The 25,689-nt window shown below is 37.6% G+C and overlaps 1 protein-coding gene and 1 long non-coding RNA gene across 2 annotated transcripts; one reads left to right on the top strand and one right to left on the bottom strand.

The window, feature by feature from the left end:
• Positions 1 to 917: 917 nt before the first annotated feature.
• On the bottom strand, positions 918 to 18,404 carry LOC136243159 (uncharacterized). Its single transcript, XR_010694757.1, has 5 exons — positions 18,144 to 18,404; positions 16,689 to 16,793; positions 9,441 to 9,527; positions 6,225 to 6,280; positions 918 to 1,158 (listed from the first exon to the last, which is right to left on the bottom strand). It is a non-coding gene; the product is annotated as an uncharacterized lncRNA (long non-coding RNA).
• Positions 18,275 to 24,887, top strand: LOC136243158 (transmembrane protein 14A-like). Its single transcript, XM_066034680.1, has 4 exons — positions 18,275 to 18,427; positions 23,305 to 23,406; positions 23,513 to 23,600; positions 24,720 to 24,887. The coding sequence occupies exons 1-4, from the start codon at positions 18,358 to 18,360 to the stop codon at positions 24,775 to 24,777; spliced, it is 318 nt and encodes a 105-aa protein (XP_065890752.1). The 5' UTR covers positions 18,275 to 18,357; the 3' UTR covers positions 24,778 to 24,887.
• Positions 24,888 to 25,689: the final 802 nt, after the last annotated feature.

Genomic DNA, 25,689 nt, shown 5'->3' with positions numbered 1-25,689 from the left:
TTTTCTCCATCCCCACACAAAAGGAAAAACAGGGTCTGGGCATGAAACTAATAAGTAAAGGAGTGTCTAACTGCCAGGGTCAGTGCCTGTGTCAAGAAACACCTCTATAACATTATTGACACAAATAAGAGCCATTTAACAGTTCTATAGATACCAAAACTATAGTACACATTTTGTCAAACAAAGCCATATTTGGCATATAGAGTTTTGACCATGAGTACTATTAGAATTTGTCTTCCAACATCTCAGACTGCTAAAACTCACTAGCATGCCGAAAAGGCAGCACTTTGGGAAGTTGGTATTTCTCATATACATTGAAATGTATGGACGAAATGCTTGACATGGCAAATTTGGCACAACAGGATTAAATTCCACACCAACTTGCAGCTCATAGAATGCTCTAAATAATCCTAGGCTATTTTCCCATGTGTGACTTGGAATTGACACAATAATTGAGTTGTGTGTAACTGTCGATATGAAACGTTACTCCCAATCACCAGACTTTGGCATATTAAAGCAAGCACTTCCCAGTGGAATTGTGATGAAAGCGTATTGAAGAAAAGAAAGCTGAAGGTAAGATGATAATTCCATCCATGTTAAACAGAAAACTAGGAATTATGAACAGTTATGCATTAAAAAGCTGTGCTTTCCATACAAAATGTATTGAAAATTGATATGCGTGTATTTTATTTTTGCCACAAATTTGACAAAAGCTTTGTATGATAATCAGTTGAAGTACTAATCAAAACTTGATTCAGTGATTTTGTACAGGCAAAGAAGCTGGATAATCTCTACCCAACTTTTAGTATTAACTCTTCTATAGGAATGATAACTTGTATATGATAGGGACCATCAATCCATCTTATACATACACTACCAGGCTCTAATGCTACAAAGATTATAAAGTACACAAACAATGAGATAAAGACCACATCATCAAATGTTGCCAAGACATAGTTTTTCCAACATTTAAATGAACCACAACAAATACAGGTAATGAACACACACGAGCTATAAAACAAGTGACATATATACACACATTAGGCATACAAGCTATTGTAATATGATACACAATGTAACAGTAAATCATTACAGTGAATACAGTCGATCAACATGGTAGGTAAGATTGCTTTGTATATATCCTCCATCCCAGCTAACCTGTAATGGTATTACCTCAATAAGTATACTATAAACCATTCATGGTGGAAAACTTTAATTTTATGGAAAAATTATAACTTAATGGAAAACATATAGTACAGATAAAAAATGACCAACATTAATGAAGTTTTCTACCATGAAATATTAGCACAGATGACATATTAGCATAGATACATGATAGCATTGTAATCGCCATTGATGTCACATTGATAACAATAGTCTACTAATGGTCAATCCATTAGCGCATTGCTACCATGACAATACCATAGTGAGAGGTATTAATTCATAACATTATCAAAAGAAAAACAAAATCCCATTGTTGAGATCATGTGCGGTAACACAAAGAATGTGCCGGCTGAGCCAACATGCTAAGAATAACAAATGAAGCACTAATGTGCAAAACCCTCGAGGAAATAGAATAACATAGATGTATATACTATCTCCAGATCCGTAGTGCAAGGTGACAACACTTTACTGCCTTATCCTGTTTTCTATCATGATTATCACTTCTATCAGCACCAGCGTTGAAACCGGGTCGGGTCATCCGGGTCATCCGGGTCACATTTTCTCCGGGTCATCCGGGTCTGACCCGGTTTACAAATTATCCGGGTCTGACCCGGATTGGATCACGTGAGAAACGAAATTGATCGTTTGACGACGTGGAACCTATAAACGCTAGTCGAGTAGCTCTTTCATGAGCCACGCCCACTTATCGCGTTACAAACATACGCTCAGCCACGCCCATTTATTAGTAAGTGCAGTCTGTAGCATTAAACTGTGTCCGTTTCTGTCTGCAAGCTTACGTGGAGCCACGCCTACTAATCGATTAATGTATGAGTTGTATATAGTCTAGGTCTAGTCTTGCAGCAGGATGTTAAGTACTTTTGTGAGCCACACCCATTTTAATATATTGGGAAATTGCAATACTAAGTATGTATGAAGCCACACCCAATTGCTGTCTGTAAACTCACAGTAGTTACGTGGAACCAAACCCACTGACTGATTTTAAATTATAAACTTACCGGCTTAGTTATCACATAACTACTCGTTTACTCAACACGAATCGAACGCTCAAAACGTAGTCTCGCTCGCTCGAGAATACCGAAACATAGCTCTTATCGCGCGCCTCGGCTTAATTCAATCCGGGTCACATCCGGGTCAGTGGGTCATCCGGGTCAGCAGTAGTGACCCGGTTTCAACGCTGATCAGCACACACACCAGGTATATAAATACAATTTGTGCCTAATGAACAACTTACAGTAGCTTTGGCTCCAATTTGTACAAAACAAGCAATGGCAAATAGTGTAGTAACTTAGTCTTTGTGTGACAACACATGGACCCGGGCATTAGCTTTTATAACACACTCATATTATAGCACATGATCTGTGAACGCTCATTAATTTAAAGACCCAAGAAATCCGAAAGACCCACAAGAAACCTGGCCTGAAATGTTGTAAATTGCTGCTAAAATCTGGACTAGTTAATGATAATCAAAGATAATATGGAAATCTTGAAATCCCGTTTAAAATATCATTCCTGATTCTGTCAAATTTAACGATCCCTCGTCTGAACCAGTGGAGTATTGCTAGATGTAATACACTACTATGGCTGAAAAGAATTTATTGATCTCACTTTTGTAATTTGTAAATCAAGAGTTCATCAACAAACGAAGAAGGCCAAGACGAACAGCAAATATTACCATAAGTTTTGAACAAAGCGCTTGCAGAACAATCCACATGTTTGATTTGTTAAACCCATCAAGAGAAGCCTAATGATGCCTTGTTTTTATAAAAACCTATGAATGAAGTACACAGCAGTGAAAGTGGAAACAACTGAACAATACAATAATAACAAGACCGCTGACAAAATTTACTCTAGCAGTGCAATCATGATAACAATTACAGGTTTATTCCAAATATGGCAGTGTCTAGTCCAGGAATAACAATAACAATTTATATATGATAGACTACTACATGGAGGATGTATATACGGTCAGAGGTCACACTTGCCAAATATGGACATGTCAAATAAATTATATGTACATCTTTTGAGTTTTTTCAAACGCATGTGTAAAGGAATGGCATCAAGAAGTAGTTTACTAGCCTCATGCTACAGATCAACAACTTGAACAATTAACAAAACTTCAAGATGCGTGATTACGTAACTAAAAGGATCCATTTATCCCAGTAACTAGAACCCCGGTTGGCATGAGGGCTTCAGGACAAGAGGAATGCATAACACAAAGAAGTTGTAGCAAAGTTATACTCAGTACATAGATTAATCTGTCATTGAAAGTTTTGATCCTTGGAGTATTAACAATATCCTGTTCAGTGTTACACAAGTGAATTCCTCACATACAGTTGGTCAATGGCTATGTTCCTCAGTTTGATAAATTATTTACAAATAATGTGAACTGAACAGTTGCTTCTCTACTAGTAGTACATACAAGGTAATCAGTTGATAGTGCCAATCAGTAAATAAGATTATAGGGATGAGCCTGAGCAAGCTCCACACTGGCGGTAGTCGATTCGACCATGGACTGTCATATAACCTAAAGTTTACACAAAGAACATGGAAATCAATCAACTGCCACGTGCGCAAAAGCGTACACCGCATGTTCTCATGCATGTGGCACGTTCTCGTTTTTTTTTTTGGCTTCTGCACATGGCACATTCTCGTGCAATGGCCAAGAAGTGTTGAAACTACAAGTGAAAGAGAAAAGAGGCTCAGAAAAAGAAAGGAGAGTCAAGGGGAACGTGACAGACTTAGAAGAGAACGGGAACTGAAATGCAATGAAGAAAGACAAGCAAGATTTGTAGGTACATGTAAATATCTAGTGCTTCAATTTTTTCCATTACAATTATGGCAAAATGGCTAGGCAGAAGAAGGCAAGGAAGCTGATAGCGTTTTACGCCCACAACATAGCTATCGTACAACAGTGACTTTTGATGAAGACAATACTCATGAAGTTCTCAATGAATACAAAGACTTACAGAACAAGAAGATAACTTTGAATCTAACATCACAGTGCAACACTCTACCAGTAATCAAGAACTGCCACATCTACAAGAATAAGCTCCACAGTGGATCATCACGTCTCAATTAACACTACTTCCACCAACCATAGTATGTTTCATTTAATAGTTTAATGATTTGATCAGAACCTTTCATTTCATTTAACTGTCATTGTATGTTCAGTTGCAATTGATTGCATTACATAGATCTATATACTTCAAGATCAGGTTTGCCCCACAATGCTTTTAGCATTTGTCTATCTAGTTATTTTGCTAAGTGGTGTACACATGTTGTGGGAGGGTCACCCAATCCACCTGTCTGAAGTGACCATCTGTAAACACTGTATGGCTTCACTTAAAACAACAATCCATAGAGGCCATAAAATGTATTTTAGGAAAGAGAAATGTGTGGGCTTAAATAACTGAGGGATATATTCATACTATATTAGGCTGGTAGTTTACACAGTAACGTTGGGGGAAGAAGAATGCAAGGTCACTACTACTCAAGATGGAGAGGTTATGATTGATTTTTCATTTTACTTTCTAATGCTCCTCAGGTTTTCCTTATCAGCATGTCTTAAAATGTCTACTTGTAAAGGGCAAGCCAAGGAAAGTGAATTCGTTACTTCTAAAAGTCTACGAATCCATCAACTTTAGGTCAAGTTATGCACCTCTGATTGCTGTATCAGTGGTAGAAGTGAAATTTGGCTGGAGTAGTGTTTCAACACATTCTGAAAATGAAAATTTTTTTCCATTGAATAAAAACCTGCTGACAATTTTGCAAAATATTTCTTACCAAATTCATATCACAACAGACTTGCCAAACCTTGCTACACCTAGCAGCACATTTATGTATATGATTAGCTCAGGAATTTAATTTAACCTGTTGACGTCTGTTGCTCTACTTTCTCTCACATTATGTTTTCAAGCATTGTATGGATTTGGACATGGCTGGTACCATGAATCTACTAACCACTATGACTAATTGTAAATCACTCCCAAGCCAGTATGTGCCTTAGAAATGTACCATGTACATCTGGACACTGACATCACCAGCTACTGTTGTGTTGAGCATAGCTCACTGCCATGGATATAATGTGTAATGTGCGTACACATGTGCATGTGTGACTGCATGTACGTGTGTACACAGAGGGTGACAGAGTAAAATTGAAATTGGTAATGCTTAGTTCTAACGCTGCTAGTTTAGGGGGTCTGGGGTATGCTTCCCCATGAAAATTAATTTTACAATTTAAAATGCTTTAATTCTGTGTGCAAGGTGCTAGCTAGCTACCAGATAAAAGTTAGGGATAAAACTGGCCACTGACCAAAAAGCACCTCTGCATAATATTGTTTACCTCTTATAAAGGAGTGTTCCCAAAGTAGCTACAAGGAGAATACTAGTAATTAGTTTAGAGTGCTTAAATATGGACAAGTAGACATGAAGCTGTTTAGAGTATTGTTGTTTGTTTGTATCAATAAACAAATGCTAAGTATTGCATGTTCACTACTTTTAAATTTGGCTTCATCAAGTTTAAAAGGTTTCTTTTACTGTACTAAAGCTCTGGTTTCACCCAGGAGGTTGGATACGCTTTTAGCGCCACCTAAAATTATTGCCTTTAATTGCATAGTTTCATTTGGTATTTCACGTGACCCTCAATAGTCGCAATACAAAATAAGCAAACAGTGGGGTATACCCGGGTGGACTTACTATTCAGATCACTATTCACGTAAGCTTTAAGGAGATACACTTTGTTTTGTAAAAGCGCTTAGGTTTTGGGTGAAAATACCTAACCTCTTTTTCACACGTATAACTTTATCAGACTGATCATGTACGTAATCATAAACAGAAATGATGTCTCGATGCTTTATATTGACACTACCGTTGAGTGTTGACTCCACACTATAAAAATAGATTTTCGTATAATTTATTTTAAAGCGTGTCCAACCTCCTCTGGGTTTCACCAGTTGCACCTACTCTGATGCTCTTGGTGTGCATGTGTGATTAAGTGTGTATCTATAGTCCACAATGTGATTATTAGAATACTAACTCACCAGTTACACTGTATTATCAAATACTGACAGATTTCTAGAGCAATGTAATTATGTACCTATAAATAAAAAACACAATTAATGTCAACACCACCATCACTAGTGGATCATGCATGCACAACACACATGTCATTAAATACTATTTACACTATATACTCAATGTGCAATGACTCGTGTTATCTGTTGGATGGGGATGAAATCATTTATGATGAAAGTGACGGCATGGTATTGAAGAAACACAGAAGCATAAAATGCTGAGCTTGCAGACAGGGGTGGTCACCTGTTTACAAATACAGCCATAGAAAGTGTGAAAGGAAGCCACATTACTGCTACAACAAGTCCCAACAGCAGATGGTACATATGAATAGCTAAAGTATCTAGTGTTATTCCTCCTAGGTGTTGTCATTCCTCTTGGTGTAAAGTGATTGTGTTTGCCTCAGTAATCAAACTGGATGTCAAACTGTCTACAGGTACAGTGGAAACGTGTTAATATGGACACTTGATAATCCAGACACTTTGTACAAGCAAGTATTCCTTAGTACATAAACTGACCTGGAAAATCAGTACACCTTGATAATCAGGATACTATTGGTTGGCCATATTCTATGTACTAACTGTACCATCTGTATAACCACTCCATAGGACAGATAAGACAACACCTGATCTTGTTATTACATTATTAAACAGTAAAGTTATAGGTCACTATGGTAATGCCTAGCAAAAGCATTTTATTTGTGGAATGCAAGAGAAATAAATATTATTATTCTAGTAAGTAATCAGAAAGGATATGTAAATCTATGCAACACATCAGAGTGCACTACCACCCAACATTTAACTACCCTAGTTAGCGCACAGGTCACCATCTTGTCAGCAATAATGTGATGATACAGGATTTTCTCACACTATCTTGTGGAGGTAACAAATCTGTGGCATTAGGTTAATTGCACAAATTTATTACTTGTTTTGTAACTTGTTTGTGAAGAAGATGGAAAGTTTGAAATTTACCCTCAAACAGGAGTTGTGTTTCATTATATATTGCAATGATTTTATGCAGGCTCCTGGAGTTGAGAAGAAAGGACTGCTTAGTGATGTTCAGTGACTAGCAACTGATCAAACTGTTATTAACAATGAGCAAGTGATTTTGTACATAAATAAGCACCTGGCTTGTTTGGAATGTTCCCACATATCAGTTTACAGGTATTACAAACCTCCTGACAACCAATCTAGTGACAGAATGTCATGAGTTTTTAAACGTAAGAATGTTCTATTAGGGTACTGTAGTTGTACAATTTCAACTATCAGTTGCCACCCTGATAACACTTCATACAATGCTAGATACTGATTATTATGTGAGGTGATTTTATAGTACGATGTACACATATGCATGTAGATAATAAGGTAGCACATCTCACGGACACCTTGATAATCAGGACACTTGTCCATGGTCCCATTTGTATTAGTGTACACACATTTAGACTGCTAAAATCAGGACACCTCGCTAATAAGGAATCAGGAGACACTTGTCCATGGTCCCACTGTCCTAACTCTTAGGCACTTATATAACTTAATAGTTCAAAGTGTTTGGTTTCCATTACAATACAATTGTTTAATTACATTGCTATATCAAACTGCAGCCCAAAGAAAGCTAATAGCCACAATGAATTCCATCATAACCTCATCTGAGAGAGCTAGGATGGCTTCAATCCCATGAATGCTACACATTCTACTGTATGTATAACAAATTATATCATAAACTTCAAAGACTTTCATACTCTACAAAATACATTGTAATTGGGTCATAAAATAAAACAGCATTTATCAGTTACACACAGTATAATTACTGCATAGTCTTACCCATTAGTTACACTCTAAAACACTTGCTATATCGGATTTTGTCAACAAGACATATGATTGAGGCTTGCACTACTGAAAGTTACAATTCGTAAGTTTGATTCGTAAATGGTATTGTTACACACTGAGTATATATATATTGATAGTAACAAAACTGTGACATGTCATTCCATGTGATAGGACCATTATTTTCCTTCATAGTTCATGACCTTTTGTGTATTAACATTGATTTTAACACTCTGATGGGTGAATCAGCCAATCTCTATTAGGAAGTGAAATGCTCCATTATTAGTCTCTTATCCACTGTGGGCAGGTACGTATGGTCCATTAATAGCTGTGTAGATGTTGGGAATTTAAAAGAAAACAGCACACTTTGTCACCTACACTTCCAATAAAGGTTAACAACTAATCAAATTATTTAGTCCAATTATACTGCCAGACAAGAATTCCATTTTAGCAAGAGTTCATAATATATATATATTTAGGAGAGTATCCAACGCCTGTATTACCCCTTCAAAACACACTGCGTAATAATTGTGCAACATTGTGTAACATATCAGAATATTTTAGTATAATTTCAGTAAACTCCAACACATGGCTTCACCATGAAAGACTTGTTGATAGGCGTTGATATACCAAAGCGAAGACCTGCAAGCACTTCAAGGCCCTTGTAGCTCTTGAAGCAAGTTAGCACCTTTGGTGATGATGACTATTGCGTAACATTATTACGCAGTGCGTTTTGAAGGGGCAATACAGCATTGGATACTCTCCTAAATATATATATTATGTACTCTTGATTTTAGGACATAAACACCTCAGTGAGAAATGTTTTGCACATAACAACTAGATGCACATAACAACTAGATGCACTCATTGATTTAAAAACAGTTTATTGCTATAGCTGGCGGTATCGGAATTTTTAAAGCCAGTACAATAGAGTTTACAGTATAGATTCACAGTATTCATTCCTATGTATATTTAGAAATTTGCAATAAACTTATAAAGAATACACAACTACATAATCACTGGTGTAAAATAATGGGCTAATGTTATCAATCACTTAATGATACTACTACTGTGTTACATCAGGACAAGTATCATTTACTAATTATTAGTAAACTCTATCCCATTGTACATATCAGATAATCATTATAGTGATGTGTCATAACCGCAGATGTCAACCTTAGCAGCTGTCAACCTTAGCATGCAATATTACATAATACTCTACAAACTCACTGTTGGGTATGGTTGTCATGACAATCTTTGAAGGACATGTAGGATGTAATATTAAGACAACTTTTAAAGACGTGTTAAAACAAGTTCTTAATTGTAATGTAATCAATTAAAAGGAATGCAAACAAATCTCACCTGACTGCTGAGCTGACAATTCTCCAGTTTCAATATTTGCTTTTCCCAAACACATTTGCTGTTCATCAACTTCTGCTTTATGTCAATCTGTAAACAGAACACAACAATAAACACTACATTATAGTGAGATTTCTGCTTGTGCTGTATCCAGCAACAATAACAACAACAATTATTGTTGTACTGTAACAGGTGATTAGAGTAATCCTCTAACTAACATAAACACTGAACGCCATTATGGGCAGAAGCAAATTGAATATGGTCATGGCTTCACCAAAGCAGTGCCCAAACTATGTCCTGCATGAACCTGAACTGAAACAGTTCACATGTTCACGTGACTGTTGTAAGCAACCAGTCGCACAGCCCACTGGAGTATCCAGAGTTGACAAATTGGCAAAAACAAAAGAAAAATGTTATGGTTCTCTAAACGCTATAACTTCTGGTTATTACTTACTACATTACCTTCTGACTAACCCATTCATAGCTACATGGTGGATCGCTCTAATAAAACGCTCGCTAAATACAATTTTAACATTCTTCTACTGGTAATGTCACAGATGATTTGTACTGATTATTGGTATCCATTAATTTTTAACATATACACTGTACACACGAAGCCCTCTGGCTGCAATTGTTTCATCTTTGTTGTGTTGCAACATATATCGCACACCACAGTAAATTGTGCAATTCCCACCTCTATATGACATACGCCATCAAAATCAAAATACGTAATTTACAGATGCTGGTTACTATCCTCTGACCCTATTTGGTTGTGCAAAACATGTGATCTCGTGATGAAAAACAGAACAGTAAAATATTAGGGCTTGTAATAGGTCAGGAAAACCGTGGGACTTAAGGTGTTCTACTACATCACGAAGAGGAAACCACCAGGAATTACAGATTATTGTCACAATCAGTATCTACAACTACAAGTGACATGAGCAAGACACACATTTCTCTGGTGTGATTCAGCAGACTTTAGCCACAAAAAAATAGTTCACTATAGTATCTCAAGGGCACTCCCCCATACACCTTAACTCTTTGATCATGCTAAAAACACTATCTCCAATGCCGTCCGTACCCCAAATGCAACCAGTCATGTACTGGATACAATATGTATTAAAAAGAAGTAATGCGTTGCAATTTCTGGATGTAATAATTCATTTTATATTATGCAGTGTTGGGATAGTTACTTTTTAAAGACTTAAGGCATGTCCACACGACAAAAATAATGCGAATTAAATACGCATTGATGCGAATTACTTGTGTCCACATGGAATGCTCATTAAGGCAATTCGAATTGAAAGTGGATTACACAAATCCACCTTCAGAGGTAGTTTGAATATAAATTGGCTGGTGAATTGGGATTTGCTACACCATTATAATGAAATGTTAGTTAGCACGTGAGGGCTTGACACGTTTGTGCGTGACCTTTGTAAACAACACAGGGTAGAAATACAGAAGTGCTCAGTGTGATAAAAGAGCAAGGACCTGTTGAAGCAGTGTTTCATCATCATCGTAGCTAGCTCTTAGAGTTTAAAAGAACAACAGTCCCATACCATTCACACACCATCAGCGGTCTTTCGTATTCCACTCGTAGAAATCCTTCCGGTACGTTATAAACACTAGTATAAGCGTTACTATGAGCTATTCCTTTCATTGTATCGTTAAACTCACTGTTCTCTTGGTTGGCACAAATCAGTGTTTTCTCAACCGTTTACCACACTAGTAAATTCAATAATGCGTATTACGTGATAATGCATGTGGACACGTTCAATTCGTATTCAATACACATTGCCTGAATTCTGTTTGCATCCGGTTCCTAATTCAAATTTGTGTGGACATGCCTTTATTACTACCAGCAAAAGTAATGCATTGCATTTACAGGGTTTCACTTGGGGGTGGCAGCACTTGCCTCTCCTCTTAAATTTTAGCAAAAGTTTAAATGAAAGTCTGAAATGCACTGTTGCCCCCCCCCCCCCCCCCCCCACACACACACTCATGAAACTTTATCTTGCCCCTCTTGAGCCATTTTCTAAATGAAGGACATATTACTGAAAAAGTAATGTTTGTAGTAGTGCATTACCCCCAACACTAATACTAACACTACTAACACGTTGCTTTGTCAATAATTGACTCATTAATGCATTATATTACTTGTTACTACAAAAGTAATAATATAATATGGTTGTAATGCATTACCCCCATCTTGATGGTATACAAATAATACAGGTAGTGTTAGGATTGGCAATTTGGTGAGACTCCACCAGAAAATTTAGCTGTTATAAAGCTTTGCCTAACTTTAATAATTTAACTTGTGATGTCATTACGAAGCACATTGTATTCACAAAATGTTGTCAAGGAAGCCGTTTCCTTTTTAGCCAGAAAAATTCAGAGAAACCAATGAACCGTGACTTCTATGAAATTACAAGTTACAGAGAAATACACAATGATTTTGGCTGGCTGCTGTCCTGACCAGCAAACATTAGCAGTCATACAAATTGCTCTACACAAACTAAAAGTGAATTGATCTCATCTCTGTAACAATCACTGTCCATTAATGCAAAACAGTTGTCATTGACAGTGCGTGACTTCAGTATAGTAATGGGTAGTAAACACACTGAAGCATAAAATGTACGCACGCACACACACACACACACACAATTACACTGGAAGTGTACTAATTTAAGTGAGGCACGGGTTAAGTTATTCGTGATTTAAGCCTCTGCAATCCCAACAATAGCGTTGGTTGGTTGATTGAGTAAACACAGAAATTTAAAATGTCACTACACAAGGAATACATATCAGTACGCATTTACAGCTTAAGTTATTTATGTGAATTCAAAATCTACGACTCACTGATATGATATGGAGGACTACAGAACATTAGTGCCCATAAATAAAGAAGGAGGGGTCAACATTCCCTACCTGTTTACAAAGTTCCTCCTACAACAACGGGGCTGGCTTCACAGTGTGAAAGGAAGCCACACTGTCACCACAGCAAGCACCAGCAGCAGATGGTGGATAATATTCATACAACAGACTACATTTAGTTTATACTAGATCAAAGGAGCTCAAGTCTTTGGATTGATATTGCATCTCAAGTGTTGCCACTGTATTGTAACAATAAATGTGATGGAAACAAAACAACACAATTATAACCACCAATAAAACAATTTGTAAAACACCCACAACTGTACAAGCACTACGTCACACTGCTACAGACACCTCCCTAACAAGGACAGACACCTCCCTAACAAGGACAGACACCTCCCTAACAAGGACAGACACCCTCAACTCATTCACCAGTTATTATACACATTTCTTTCCCAATTAACAATTCTTCACAACCTAGTTACGCCCCCTCCTATAATCCAAGCTTCATGCCACACCCAAAATATTCATAGTGAAGACAACAAGCTTAGTACCAACAACATGTACCTTTAGGGAATATTGTGTTATGAAACAAATAGCATGAAAAAGTTGTCTGAGATTTTATTACTATTGCACTTGTAAATGCTCACATAATATTAAGAAAATATTAAACCTTCCACAGATACAGTAGTGGTAGTCTTGATAATAAGCCACTTCACTGCCCTTTTGTAACAGTAAACCAACTTGAGCATTGGAAAAAAAAAATTTTTTTTTCCAACCTTTGCGAGAGGGAGTAACTCAGAGGGCAGAGCCGAGTATGAGATGTTTACAATAAGACATGGAGTTCAATAATCAATTACTAGTGTAAGAGTTACTGGATCACTATCACAATTATTTATTAGTAACACATCCATCCCGTCCTAGAATGCTCTCATTGGCAAAGATAAATCTATATTTACCAATATCAACATGACAACGGTAATGTTCAAAGGTCTATAAACCATGCACTGGCCGTACTCCCCACACCACTAACTTGATATCCTGCTTTCTACAATCAAAAAAATTAGTGGTCATTATTCAAAAGGAAGGAGCATATTAAGGCAGTGTCTTCCCCAGTGTAGTGTTGTCCTACCATCAGCAGTCATCTGTTTACCCAGCACAACACACAAGCCATAGGGCTCTGTGTATCAACTATGGGTACACACAGGTGTGTGTGTGGACTGGGTGTGTGAGAGGATCTAACACCATCCTATAGATCACAATAGGGCTTGATGAAGTGCTTGCTCTTTCCACAATGTACACAGATTCTATTCAAGTTGCCACCTAAAAGGATACAGTTTGGGTAACGTTTACATTTCACCTACTATAAAGTTACCAAACTATGGCTGGCCACGAGAGATGTTACACATAGTTGGTAAGTGCTACAAGTGTAATAAAAGTGTTCTCAATTTAGTACATGGCAGTATTGTTGCACGCACGCACACACGCAAACAAACAGCAATTTGTCATTCAATGGCTACATCTTCACATGAAGCCTTACTTATAGTTTGACCCCTGACCTTATATCAGGGATAATCCCCATGTGATCAGATCCTGCTTGTAACTAAGCACAACAGGTGTACTAATTAGCTGAGACAGGTAATGGCCACTAAACAAAACATCAGTGAGGGGGGTGTGACCACTATCAAAAGACTAACACGTACCACAACCCACATAAATCACAACTTGCTAGTTACAAGAAACATATAAAATTCCAAGAACAGTTGGATCAAGAGTCCCTTACTATATATTATATACCACTTTAGCGTGGGCGTTCAAAGGTGCCAATTGGTGTTTAACTCGAATATTGCCTGATTGCCCGGGCAATATCATGGGAAAGCGGTTTGCCAATGACTTTGATATCCAGCCAGTTCAAAGAATTGATGCGCTTTGACTTGTTATATTGAGCGACATAGAGCTTTGTATTGTGGGACTCGTTTTTGTAGAGGTTGCTAAGCTTAGTACATTTGCTAAGATAGACTAGTTGGTTGTTACTAAAGGATAATGAAGGCACAAAATAATCGTTTGGGCGATTGTGGATGCGTATTTCTACCCACCATGTATCAGCCTTTGAACAGACCACGGAACAGCAAAGCTACTACTGCTATGTTGAAATAAGTTAGTAACTTACAGTCCTAAGTACTTAACTTAATAACTTACTTACTGTCCCAATAGTGAAGTTAGTTAAAACTTAGTACAAAAATGATAACAATATAAACTCCATCCCACAATTCCATTTTTTTTTAACATTGCGTGTTGAAGCATACTAACGTATTAATGACGTTTTAACGTATGGACAACGTTTTGATGGCTATTAGCCCAAGCTATTAAAACCACAATCGATCTTCAGATGCTACTGTATAAAGAAAACGGGATGAGTTCTCGTTAGTTCTTTCACCTATTAGGTGAGTGTGCCCCAAGTGATATATATCACTTATACCATGGCTGCTTGGGATTTTGCTGACATATACACCCGCAGCCCTCGGGGTTTGGGTGTATATATCAGCAAAATCCCTCGCAGCCATGGTATAACTATTACATAAACACTTAGCTGTATCTTGGGGCCACTGTTGACTAATAGGGCCAGGTAAGATTACTCAATATTTCAGTAGTTTTCACTTATGTTCCCTTCTTTTTGTTTCACCTTATCAGCTAGTTTAATTAATCTGTCATTTGACAAACTTTAGTAGTAGGTTAGGTAATACACACAAGTTGTTGCCAGCTGTCACCATAAAGTGTTATGGTTTTTTTCTTCTTCAATTTTTGCGATTGCTATGAAAATTTTCAAAACTCAGAACCAATCAAAATGGCATCATTTTAAGGATCTATGATTTAAGGTGGCACTGAACTGATCAACATACCAAGTTATTTGGACAGCATGATTGTGGTCATGCGTGACAAAATATTGAAACTATAGCAAAACATCTCAGCTAATTAACAGAAGGAACTCTACCAATCCACCAAGCTACTATCAGGAGACTTTTGCTACCGAACTGCTCAAATGTAACATCATCTCATGAGAATGCAAGCAATTAAAAAAAATCATATTTTGCTCACGAGTATTCATTCCATTTCATTTGGGATGAATGCTTGTGAGCGAAATGGGTGCCACGCCCTTTAATTAACAAGTTTTTTAATCGCTTGCACCCACACGAGACGACATTGCAGTTGGTGTGGTACTGTTGACATACTTGTACTTCAGCTCCCTGGCTAACTGTACCAACTGCCATCGTGTGGTTACTGTTATATGGAGCACACTCAGGCTAGCCACTTAGTTTCCCTTCTCACTCAACAAACTCCAAAATAATGCACCACAGACCATCAAAATTTGGCGGAGGAAACAGGAAAGCGGTACATCTGGTTCGAATTTTCATGATTTGTCTTTGATGGGGTTGCTAGCTAATGGTGCAGTCCACTGGTATGCATTTTCACTTCTACCACTAAAAAAGAAAAAGCACAGAATTGTTCTACAAGGTGAAAAATGGTTGAAACCAAAGTGGCGCAGTGCTTGGTTGTTCATTGGCCAAGTTAATGAAAAAGACATGGAAACTTTGTATATAAGTCATACACTAGTGAAGTTTTGGGCCACCAAAGTAGCTCATTAGGTGTGTAGGATGAAACAACTTTGCTTTGTTCGGCCGATTTAATAAAGTATCCACAAAAAAAAAAAACCACATCTTGGAAGAAATGAAATCTCCCTCTCTAAATTTGAATCTGCAAAAATTTAATCCTTGTAAATAACCCACTGGCTATATGGTAACCATATAGGTTGCACACTGGAAACAAACCCATCTTCAACACACTGTGAGATCAAATTTGGGGTCCATGGACCTCCCAACTAAACAAGCTATGGAAATCATCAACTGTTACAGGCTCCCAACTACATACCATCCCAACAAAGTCGTGCCATGGAGTTAAACCTCCACTCGTAGTTTTCATTGGCAAATTTGGGAAGAAATTCAATTGTACAAAACATCTGATTGTGTGCATGGGTCTAATATGCCAGGAACTGTATCTTTAAAACATTTTCGTGAACATGTAATTTGTCGGAGATGAGGAGGTTTTCTTTGCCACTGTTGTATGGCATCTACCAGACTAATTAGAGTCTATCAAATTAGAAACATAACAAGGTTATTTGCCAGTTGTTTATGTAGCAATTATTAGCAGTGTGTAACTTTATATAATTGACATATATGGCTTCATTGACAAACCTCATTAATAACAATATTAAAGTGAGACAGACAATAATGATATTACCTGCCCCAGGCACACAAACATACAACTTGTCATAATTTTGTGTTTAAGACTTCATTATAAGGTATTGACAAATAGTTATACCTTCACAAAGAATGGACACTTGCTCGTTTCTTCATTAGTCGTCCTTCAATTAATGTCACTCTCTTATCTATTCACATACTCATGAGTTGATCTACTTGTGTGTCCCTATAAGAGGAGGAGGAGGAGTTAATGATACATGCCACATGTACATTAGAGGAGGAGGTAGAACAAGTGTTGTGCCACATAATTAAATTTAATTGCTTCTGTACTGCATAGCACAAATATTTGACGGTGAAATTTTGAAGCCTCCCCCGTTAAGCTTTTGCGCTATTCCTGTAAGTCTCAATAATCACAATACAAAACCAACAAACCAGACTCAGTGTGATCTACACATTGCATATACAGTATAATAGGTTATTTTCGAATGAGGTTAATTTTCGAATTATTCAAAGAACACAGCTTCTACGAAAATTTAACTCTTTGAATATAAAGCTGCCCTGTGCCAGGTCGACTGAATTCTGTCCACTATTAAACAGAACTCCACACCCTATCATTCCGGGCAGAAGAAATACAGAACGAATACCTTCTGTATCACAACCGTTCAACACTAAGTATAAGACTCAATGAAAGGTTCCCTTGATAAGCACAGGAAACAGCATCTTTAAAACTATTTCACTGAGATATTCAAGGGGTCTTATATAAAATGAAGTACATAGCTTTTAAGCATGCTATCTAAATGTCTACTGGGCCCCAGTGAAAGGCAATTATCGAGATACCAATATAAGCAGCACAAAATGCATGTCCTACCTCCCGACACTATATCATATCAGCATTGTAATCATGAGGTGTAGTTTGTGTTTGTGCATGTTGTGTGTGTAGTGTAGTATTGTCTAACTGTTGTCATCAAGTTATCCATTACAGGTCACTTCTGACCATCGTGTCCAGAACACTTGATAACACATGTGACACGTACCACATGTTCATCTAGTAGTAAAAAGCCCCACTGTACTCACTCACTGCACACAAACTAAAATTACAAGTTTTCTTTCAATATACCGGCATGTACTGTAGGTTGATCTGCAACCGCAGTCAGTCTTGATCAAAGTATTCACCAGGCAAAATTCGTCTTGACCTGTGGCTTAAAGTTTTTATCAGTGTTGAGCATTTCTTCTTGAAGCTTTGACTACTGGTTTATTCCATATTTTCCAATGTGTGCTTGCATGGTATCTCGACTCACTGTTTTGTGATCTTGACTGTTGACTTTGAGCATGATTGCTGATCTACAGCCCACATGCATATGACACTCAGCCCATAATAAATGGCTCTACATAAATTAATAATTAATATTGTGTATTGCATCATCCCAAGAATATATACCTTCTCCTCGCCATATTAAACAATAATCACATAGGTTAAACACATTCACTATTGCTGTAATAAGTACATAGAATATTACATTAACAGAATACTTCATGTATTTTAACTAGCTACGCATACTTCCATCAATCAACTTACATGTTAACTGGATTGCCTCAACTTATAAGTACATAACTAGTCCTTCCCCATATCACACTGTTCCTTCACCAAACGTCTCGTATATACTACCCATACACTGCAGCACGTAACAATGTCATTGTGCTTTCCAAACAATGCCTGTTGTGAGTCACGTGACCATCTTTTGTCACTGAAATTACACGTGTAAGCTCACGTGCTGAAGACATCGTTAGCCATGGACGTCCTGTCGTACCTCTATGGGATCGTTATCTTCATCGGAGGGTTAATAGGATACTTTAAAGCCGGTAAACCTGTCTGTCTAATGATTTAGTGCATTTGAGTGATCACGTGCTCGTATTATATAAAAATGTTAGTGGGAAGTGATGTCTAGCCTTTGTTATGTGTCAGTATAAGTGACTGTTATATTAGCGAGCTTGTGTTGTGTGTTAGTTTTAGCGCGCAGGGCTCACACCAATGTACCAGTGCTCGGGAACGCCTACAGCGCCCACGTGAGCTATGTTTCGCAAAACAGCACAGAGCCCATTCAATGTGGTATGGTTATTGTGTTCAGAATAAACTCTATTGATGAATTACAATTTTTTGAGAAACTTTCCCTCACACAAAAGGATAAGCAGCTGGGCAGTCTAGGGTAGTCACCACCACGAATCCACAATGCCTGCATAACGAAGACTACATCTGTGATTTTTATCTTGACTCAATGCAATTTTTGATAGCTTGATCAGGATCAAGCAAATATTGATAGCTTGATCAGGATCAAGCAATTAACATGAATTACTAAACGAGAAATATCTAAGAAGGTTTCTGTCTATTGAAGTGTCTAATCATCATGTCTTCATCTTTTCTCGTTTCCTCCAATTTGTTGTGATCCATTTTTGATTCACTGTCTGAAATTTTCATCATTGAAATTTTCCTATGATAGAACAGAATTTGGTGTCTGGTATGTGTACCATCATCCACAAAAGCTTCATGCTTGTAAATTTTGTAAGAGAACAGAAATTTCTTCATTATTTGATTTCCAGTTACAGAAGTGGCTTCTACCCTGTCAAAGCATCTCTATATTTGAAAAGTGATTGATTGCTTACATTTTCCTTATTGTGATAGAGAAGTGGCTACAACCTCACTGGTGAACCACTATCTGAGGTGGAAGACAAGCCACTTCCTGAAATTGTAAACTTTATTTTTATTGTGCTAAACTCTTGTGCTGCCGCCAAACACTTTATACAATGTTTGCAGAACTGGGAAGTTTGTTGTTTTAATCAGCTGTCAAGCTTACAGTGTTTATAAACTAGATGCTAAAAGCATTGTCATTCATTACAGCACGCCTAGCTGTCATTCTCTGCATATATTGTTACAGAATAAAATGCCGTAATTGTCATAGTGGTATATTTTGTGCTGAACCTTTTTGATTCTTGGGCCCTGTCACATTCTCTTCTCCTTAATCTCTTTCCAATATGTTCTTCAGGGAATTTAAATACACTGTAAGTATACTGCTAAGCTCCCAGGAGCAGACTTGTCCTCAACTGAACAGAATGTGTGCATTAATTGCTATCACTTTCCCTTAATATAGACACAGGGGGGCTATTAAAACTGAGAATTTTTTCTGTAAAGTGAGATCTTCTTTCTCTTCTGAGGTTCAATCCTAAGCCATACTAGTGTGTTGTGCAGCCTCATACTAGTATGGCTTAGGATTGAACCTACTAGTATGAGGCTGCACAACACACTACACAGTCTAATCATCAAATTAGTGTCTGCCTGTGGAGTATAAACAGTAAGTTTACCCTGAATGACAGCAATAGTGTAATCTGTGGTGTGCTCAGACATAGCCAACTGTTTGTCTGGTTGTTTAGGCAACTGTAGTGTGTGTGTGTGTGTGTGTGTACAGTGTGTGTGTGTGTACAGTGTGTGTGTGTGTGTGTGTGTGTGTGTGTGTGTGTGTGTGTGTGTGTGTGTGTGTGTGTGTGTGTGTGTGTGTGTGTGTGTGTGTGTGTGTGTGTGTGTGTGTGTGTGTGTGTACACGTGTGTGTGTGCGTGCTTGTGTGTGTGTACATGGTTACTCATTGTCTCCTGGCAGTATCCTTCTTGTGGATTGGACAGGTGGTAAAAAATATAATATGAATAAAGAAGTGTGTTTAACCTGTTACAGGATGCTAATCTTGCCTCAAGCTATAGAAAGTGCAGGCAAAAAAAGACTTAGTATTGTCCCAGTTAACTGGCTGTGAAATAATATTTGTTCATTTTTTGTAGTAACGGTCAAAGGCACACCTTTAACCACCTGTAGTTTGGCAGTACGTAATACCCTGTATTGTTTTTTAACTCAATGTTTTTAGCCACTACACATACGTACATTTAGTGTGACCTTGCTGACCTATATTTTAGTGTCCTGATTTCAGATCAGTTCATGTACTGTGGAATCTTGACTAACTGGATTGCATAGGTATCCTCAAGTGTCCACAGTGCAGTCTACTTAGCCTTGTGTGTCCAGACAATTCTCTTACATCTCCTCTTTGTGACATCATTGCTCTGTGAGTAGGATCCGATGATGTTCCATAGACTTTAGACAAAGTTATGCATTTCCACTGAAATTTGGCTTCATTGGCTGTGAGATGACATGGCAGAACATAAATGGTACTGCAAAACTTGAACCAATCTTATGCCGTTGCTACATAGCATATTCCCGGCAAGAACAGCTAGAAGCTATGGTAACCATTAAACCTTTGTCTACAGAGCTTTGCCAGACTATGTTTTGCCAAGAAAGGACTGCATTCTACTGTGGTGTTACTGCTACAAGTTACAAGAGCATCTTTAGTTCTCAAACCAGTCTTGAGACACAGTGATGTAATCACTACTCCACTACTGATGGAAGGCTATGGTCTCTATAGCAAGCAGTCTGTAACTTCACATTGTTGAATGCAGAGAGAAAAAATTATTTAGAAGGGAAGGGCTTGAACTAACCTGTGTTATGTGATTAGCAGATGTGCACATGAGAGACTTTTCCCAGAGACTAGTCATCGATGTTGTCCCACTCTAGATATGCTTTGTCTGTCTTCCTGGCCACTGTCACTGAGAGATCTGTTCTTTACAGGTTTCCATATGAACCCATAAAAGTCGTCCGTTATTTATGGTTTATACATACAAAAATGTTAATGAAGTTTGCTAGAAGCTGTTGAAGCTTTCTGAGTACTCAGATTATATAATGTTCTTATTATATAAGCATACGTTCTGTGCTCAACTGTGCCATGTATGGACATTTATTTGCAACTTCAAAGTGTAATTACATAGGATAAATTTTTACTTATTCTATTAATAGGCTGTCTGTTTTATGTGTTCTGCCACCTCTTATAAATCCCCACTATGGTATACTGTACCTGATATTGTAAAACTGTAAAAGTTGGTGTTTTGTTGCATAGGTGGTTGGGTGACGAACGTACTTTATAACCAATATATAATTGTTGACCGATGCATGTATGGTGATAAACCAATTGTTGACCGGATCTGTGATAACCTGACGCAATCACACAAGCCAAAATTTACAATATAAAGCATTGAATACAATGGGTGAAATACTTGCATATTATTTTTAAAATTGTTTTTTGTTTTTTAATGCTTTGTTCTTAGTGAAGAAAGGGTCTAACAATAAAAACCTGGATATCATTTTATTCGTGTACTCAAGAGGAGTTTGAAAAACTTTGTTTCATTGTAGTAGTTCCAAGGATACGCAAGCTATGTACGTTTGTTTATGTAGCATTGAAGCAATAGTATGCAATCAGTCTTTCTTCATTAATTTCACCTTTGTATGTAGTGAAGAAAGGTGATACAAGGAAACACTTACCCAGTAATATTGCAAACACGATAACTTTGTATGTCACTCTGCTAGTATGTTACAACCGTTTTAGTAAACAGTACCTGTGATTTATTTTCCCTACACTTGCTGTATGAATCAATCTTTCTTTTGTTGCTACTTTGTAGGGCTGTAACTCCCTAAGTTAATGGCATATGAGGCTGAAACTTCGCCAGAGCATACGCTTGGTTAAATAGATTAATAAACAGGAATTCAAAAAGTGTAATTGTGATTGTGTGGTGGTTTTCGCAAATCTGGTCACAATTATACAATTACGCTTTTCAGGAATTACCAAAACTATTTCTGTACACCAACCCTAACCACACTAATGATACTGATGCTTTCCCAGAGCCATATTGTTTAAAGTGGTATGGGAAGTGATTGTATGAGGGTAAGTTAGCTTATAAACTTTGCTGAGGTCATATGCTGTAGATTGATGACAGCAGAGCTGATTGGTAAGTGCTAATTAACTGGTCCCACATCAGAGGTATGTGGTCTGGTTGGTGGTTTATGGGTGTGGTGAGATCAGACCAATGGGCAGAGCTCAGCAGTTAACACCTGCCATCTGTTTTGGATTATTAAAATTGTTTATTAAATATAAATAAACGCTTAACCACAGAATTCTCTGTGGATTCCACAAACATGTGAAGTATTGTCGTAAGTCCTTGGTTACGCACCATAACCAGCACCCTAGGGGATTGCTAGATTCCTCTTATTCACTGTGGACCACTTTTAGATACTGATATAGTTGATTTATGTAGCTTTGACCACTTGAGGTGCTCAGTGATTTCTAGTAGCACATGCACTGTATGATACTACAGTTGATTCAGGTGATGTACGTTGTGTGGTATATTCCAAGCTTGTGTACTACTACTACTACTACTACTTTATCAGCTGTGACATCATGATGTGTATTGTGGTGTATAATATAGACATGTTTGTGGTAGGAAGTGTGTAATGTGTAGAGCAGTTACACATGTAAATTTTTAGACTGTCATAACCCATGAACATCTTCACTGTATGATCACAACATTTGTTTAAGTGTATGTGTGTGCACATGTGAGTACAGTATAGGACAGTAGTCAGGAAGGAAACCATGTATTGTTGTACCTGTTACCATGTCAACAAATCAGACGATTCCATCCCAATTTGGTGTGTAACAGTCTAGGACTGATAGCAATATTGAACAGGCCATGAATGGACTAGTGTAGAGCATGTTTGATATAAGTGTTAGCAATTAACCTGTTGTTGGACCTTCTGTTTCAGCTAATGTGTATGAAGAATGTGGTAAGGTAGGATTCTTTTCTGTTTCTTCTTCCACAGGTAGTATCATGTCTCTGGTCAGCAGCACTGTCATCTTTTCGCTAGTGATGTTTGGTGCTTATTTGTCAGGACAGACTCCGAGAAATGTTAACGTGTTACTTAGTGAGTGGTACAGCCAGTTACATACATATTAATATTTTTAACTCTGTTTATATGTGTTGAGCTTCTGTTGATGTAATGGTATGTGTCTGCTTCTTTACTGCTGCAGGTGTATGTATATTCGTCAGCGTCTTCATGGGCTTCAGATTCTACAAGACTTCGAAATTCTTCCCAGCTGGATTTGTGGCATTGCTGAGGTGCATTTCTACATAATCTGTTATAGTGGCTGCTCCAACTGAGGCATAAGGAAGCTATCAGTCTTCTACCCTAGTTGTATGTAATCACTGGACTGACCGGACTCATGTTTTTTTTTTCAAGCAGATATTTGGACAAATGGCTGTAGATGCAGGTGGATCTACTGCCCGTTCATTTTCCAGGGTAGCACACAACTACCAGCTTGGTTTTTTTCGTTGAGCAGGTAGCTGTTTTTTGCTAATCACTCTTGTAGCAATAAACAGTCTCTACACTGCTGTACATCACTGTGTTTAAATCATTTCATCCATTTTAAAGTATAATTTCTTAACAGTGAATTCCAGTGTGTGATGGCTACCATTCTTCTTAACACACGAGGCTTTAAATTACAATACACATTATCAATAGTTAGCCTCTCCATTATTAACTCTTGATATCATACATGTATTGGGGTTGGGAGAAAAAACAAAAACAAGAGATCTGAGTATTTTACATTGGGTGTAGTAGAATAGTTAACCCAAAAAGAAAACGTACAAGTCCAAAAGTCCAGTCCAGTGATTCCCTATACCTGTGACTCACTATAGATTGAGGGTCTCCCTTGGGATTCAGCCCACATCCAAACATTGCAATGCCACAATGTTTTGGTCCTGCCTGATATGGAACTGTCTGTGTAAACTATAAGAGATCTTGCATGCTTGAGGGGAATTGAAGAGGTGAAATGTGTTTTAATGGTCTTGTACTAGATAGTGATGGAGTATGGGTGTTATTAAGGGACAGTGGGACACCTGCTGTTTTTCACTATGTAGTTGTGTGTATTGTGACTTGGGCTTGTTGTACAACAAACAGAACTACGAGCAGCTTTAAGTGGATTTTATTTTGACCCCTATGGCATTGGCTCCATCAGCTGGACCAATTAATTTTTGGTATATGCCAGTCTAGGTCAGATAATAAACTGGTCTGATTGTAGAGGTGCTCATGTGGCCTTACCAAATCTGCTGACATGTTAGTTATCATAACACTGTCTTTGAAGCACCATTAGTAATTCCTGTGGTCAATGTGCTAATGGATGTTCAAATAAATTCATAATTTTGTGGTATGTGAATGTAATTGCTTTTCCCACACAGTATTCTGCAAGTGATTAGACTGCTAGCAAGTACAATAAAGCTGAAGGCATCACAGTGACTAACTGCTACTAATGTCTTATATGCCAATCAACTTATGCTTGTACATTGCATATCAAGAGTAGTGTAGCCATATTCTGTATTTCTATATTATATGTTTGGTAGACTAAATATTTTTACTAGCAAGGCCATACTATTGCTTGGGCCACTGTTTGGCTTCGTTATAATTCAACCATACAATGTCATTACTAACATTGTAGCCTTCAATGATCAGACAAGTGTGTGTTTTAGCAGCTAGACATGCAATAGAAACCTCATCAGCAACTGCTGCTATGTAGAGTGTGTGAGTGTTGACGGGTGTGTACAATTGTCATTGGATGGATGTGTGCCAACACTGTTTAATACATTGTTAATTGCAATTGTATCATATACAACTTGGTACATACACATGTGAGGTGTGGGGATAAGCAGTGATACAATGTAATGGTGAATTGTCTGCTCTTTAAGACTGGATAACTAATTACCTTAAGTGATCTCCTTTCAGACAACTATTTCTGCAGTTGCATAAAAAAATACACAAACAATGAACTACAATGCACCATGGAACCTGTCATAACGGACAGTTTGTTTTTTGCTGCTGGTTTTCCCCTTTGGAGATCAATGTAAAAATACACATAATGGAGATTTTTTTCTGTTGTGTCCCTAATTCACAGAGTTGTTAAGAGAGCCAGGCTCCGTTGTAGCTAGCCAACCAGAGAATCAGACGTCAAATAAGAGAGACATGTCTCCACCCGCAATGTGTTCATAAGATTTGTGATATATAATAATATGCTAATAACTGTAAAGTGTTATTCTTTGCACTGAGGTAAATGCTTGTGAGATTAAAAGTACAGGTCCATTAGTTGCTATGGTTATGAGCAAAATCCCATGACGGGCATAGCCGGCAGTGATCGTTAATGTAGCATTTACCTGT

The sequence above is a fragment of the Dysidea avara genome, chromosome 13 (genome assembly GCF_963678975.1).
Source record: "Dysidea avara chromosome 13, odDysAvar1.4, whole genome shotgun sequence".
In the NCBI taxonomy this organism is placed as follows: domain Eukaryota; kingdom Metazoa; phylum Porifera; class Demospongiae; order Dictyoceratida; family Dysideidae; genus Dysidea; species Dysidea avara.
This window is presented reverse-complemented; position numbering and strand designations above follow the sequence as displayed.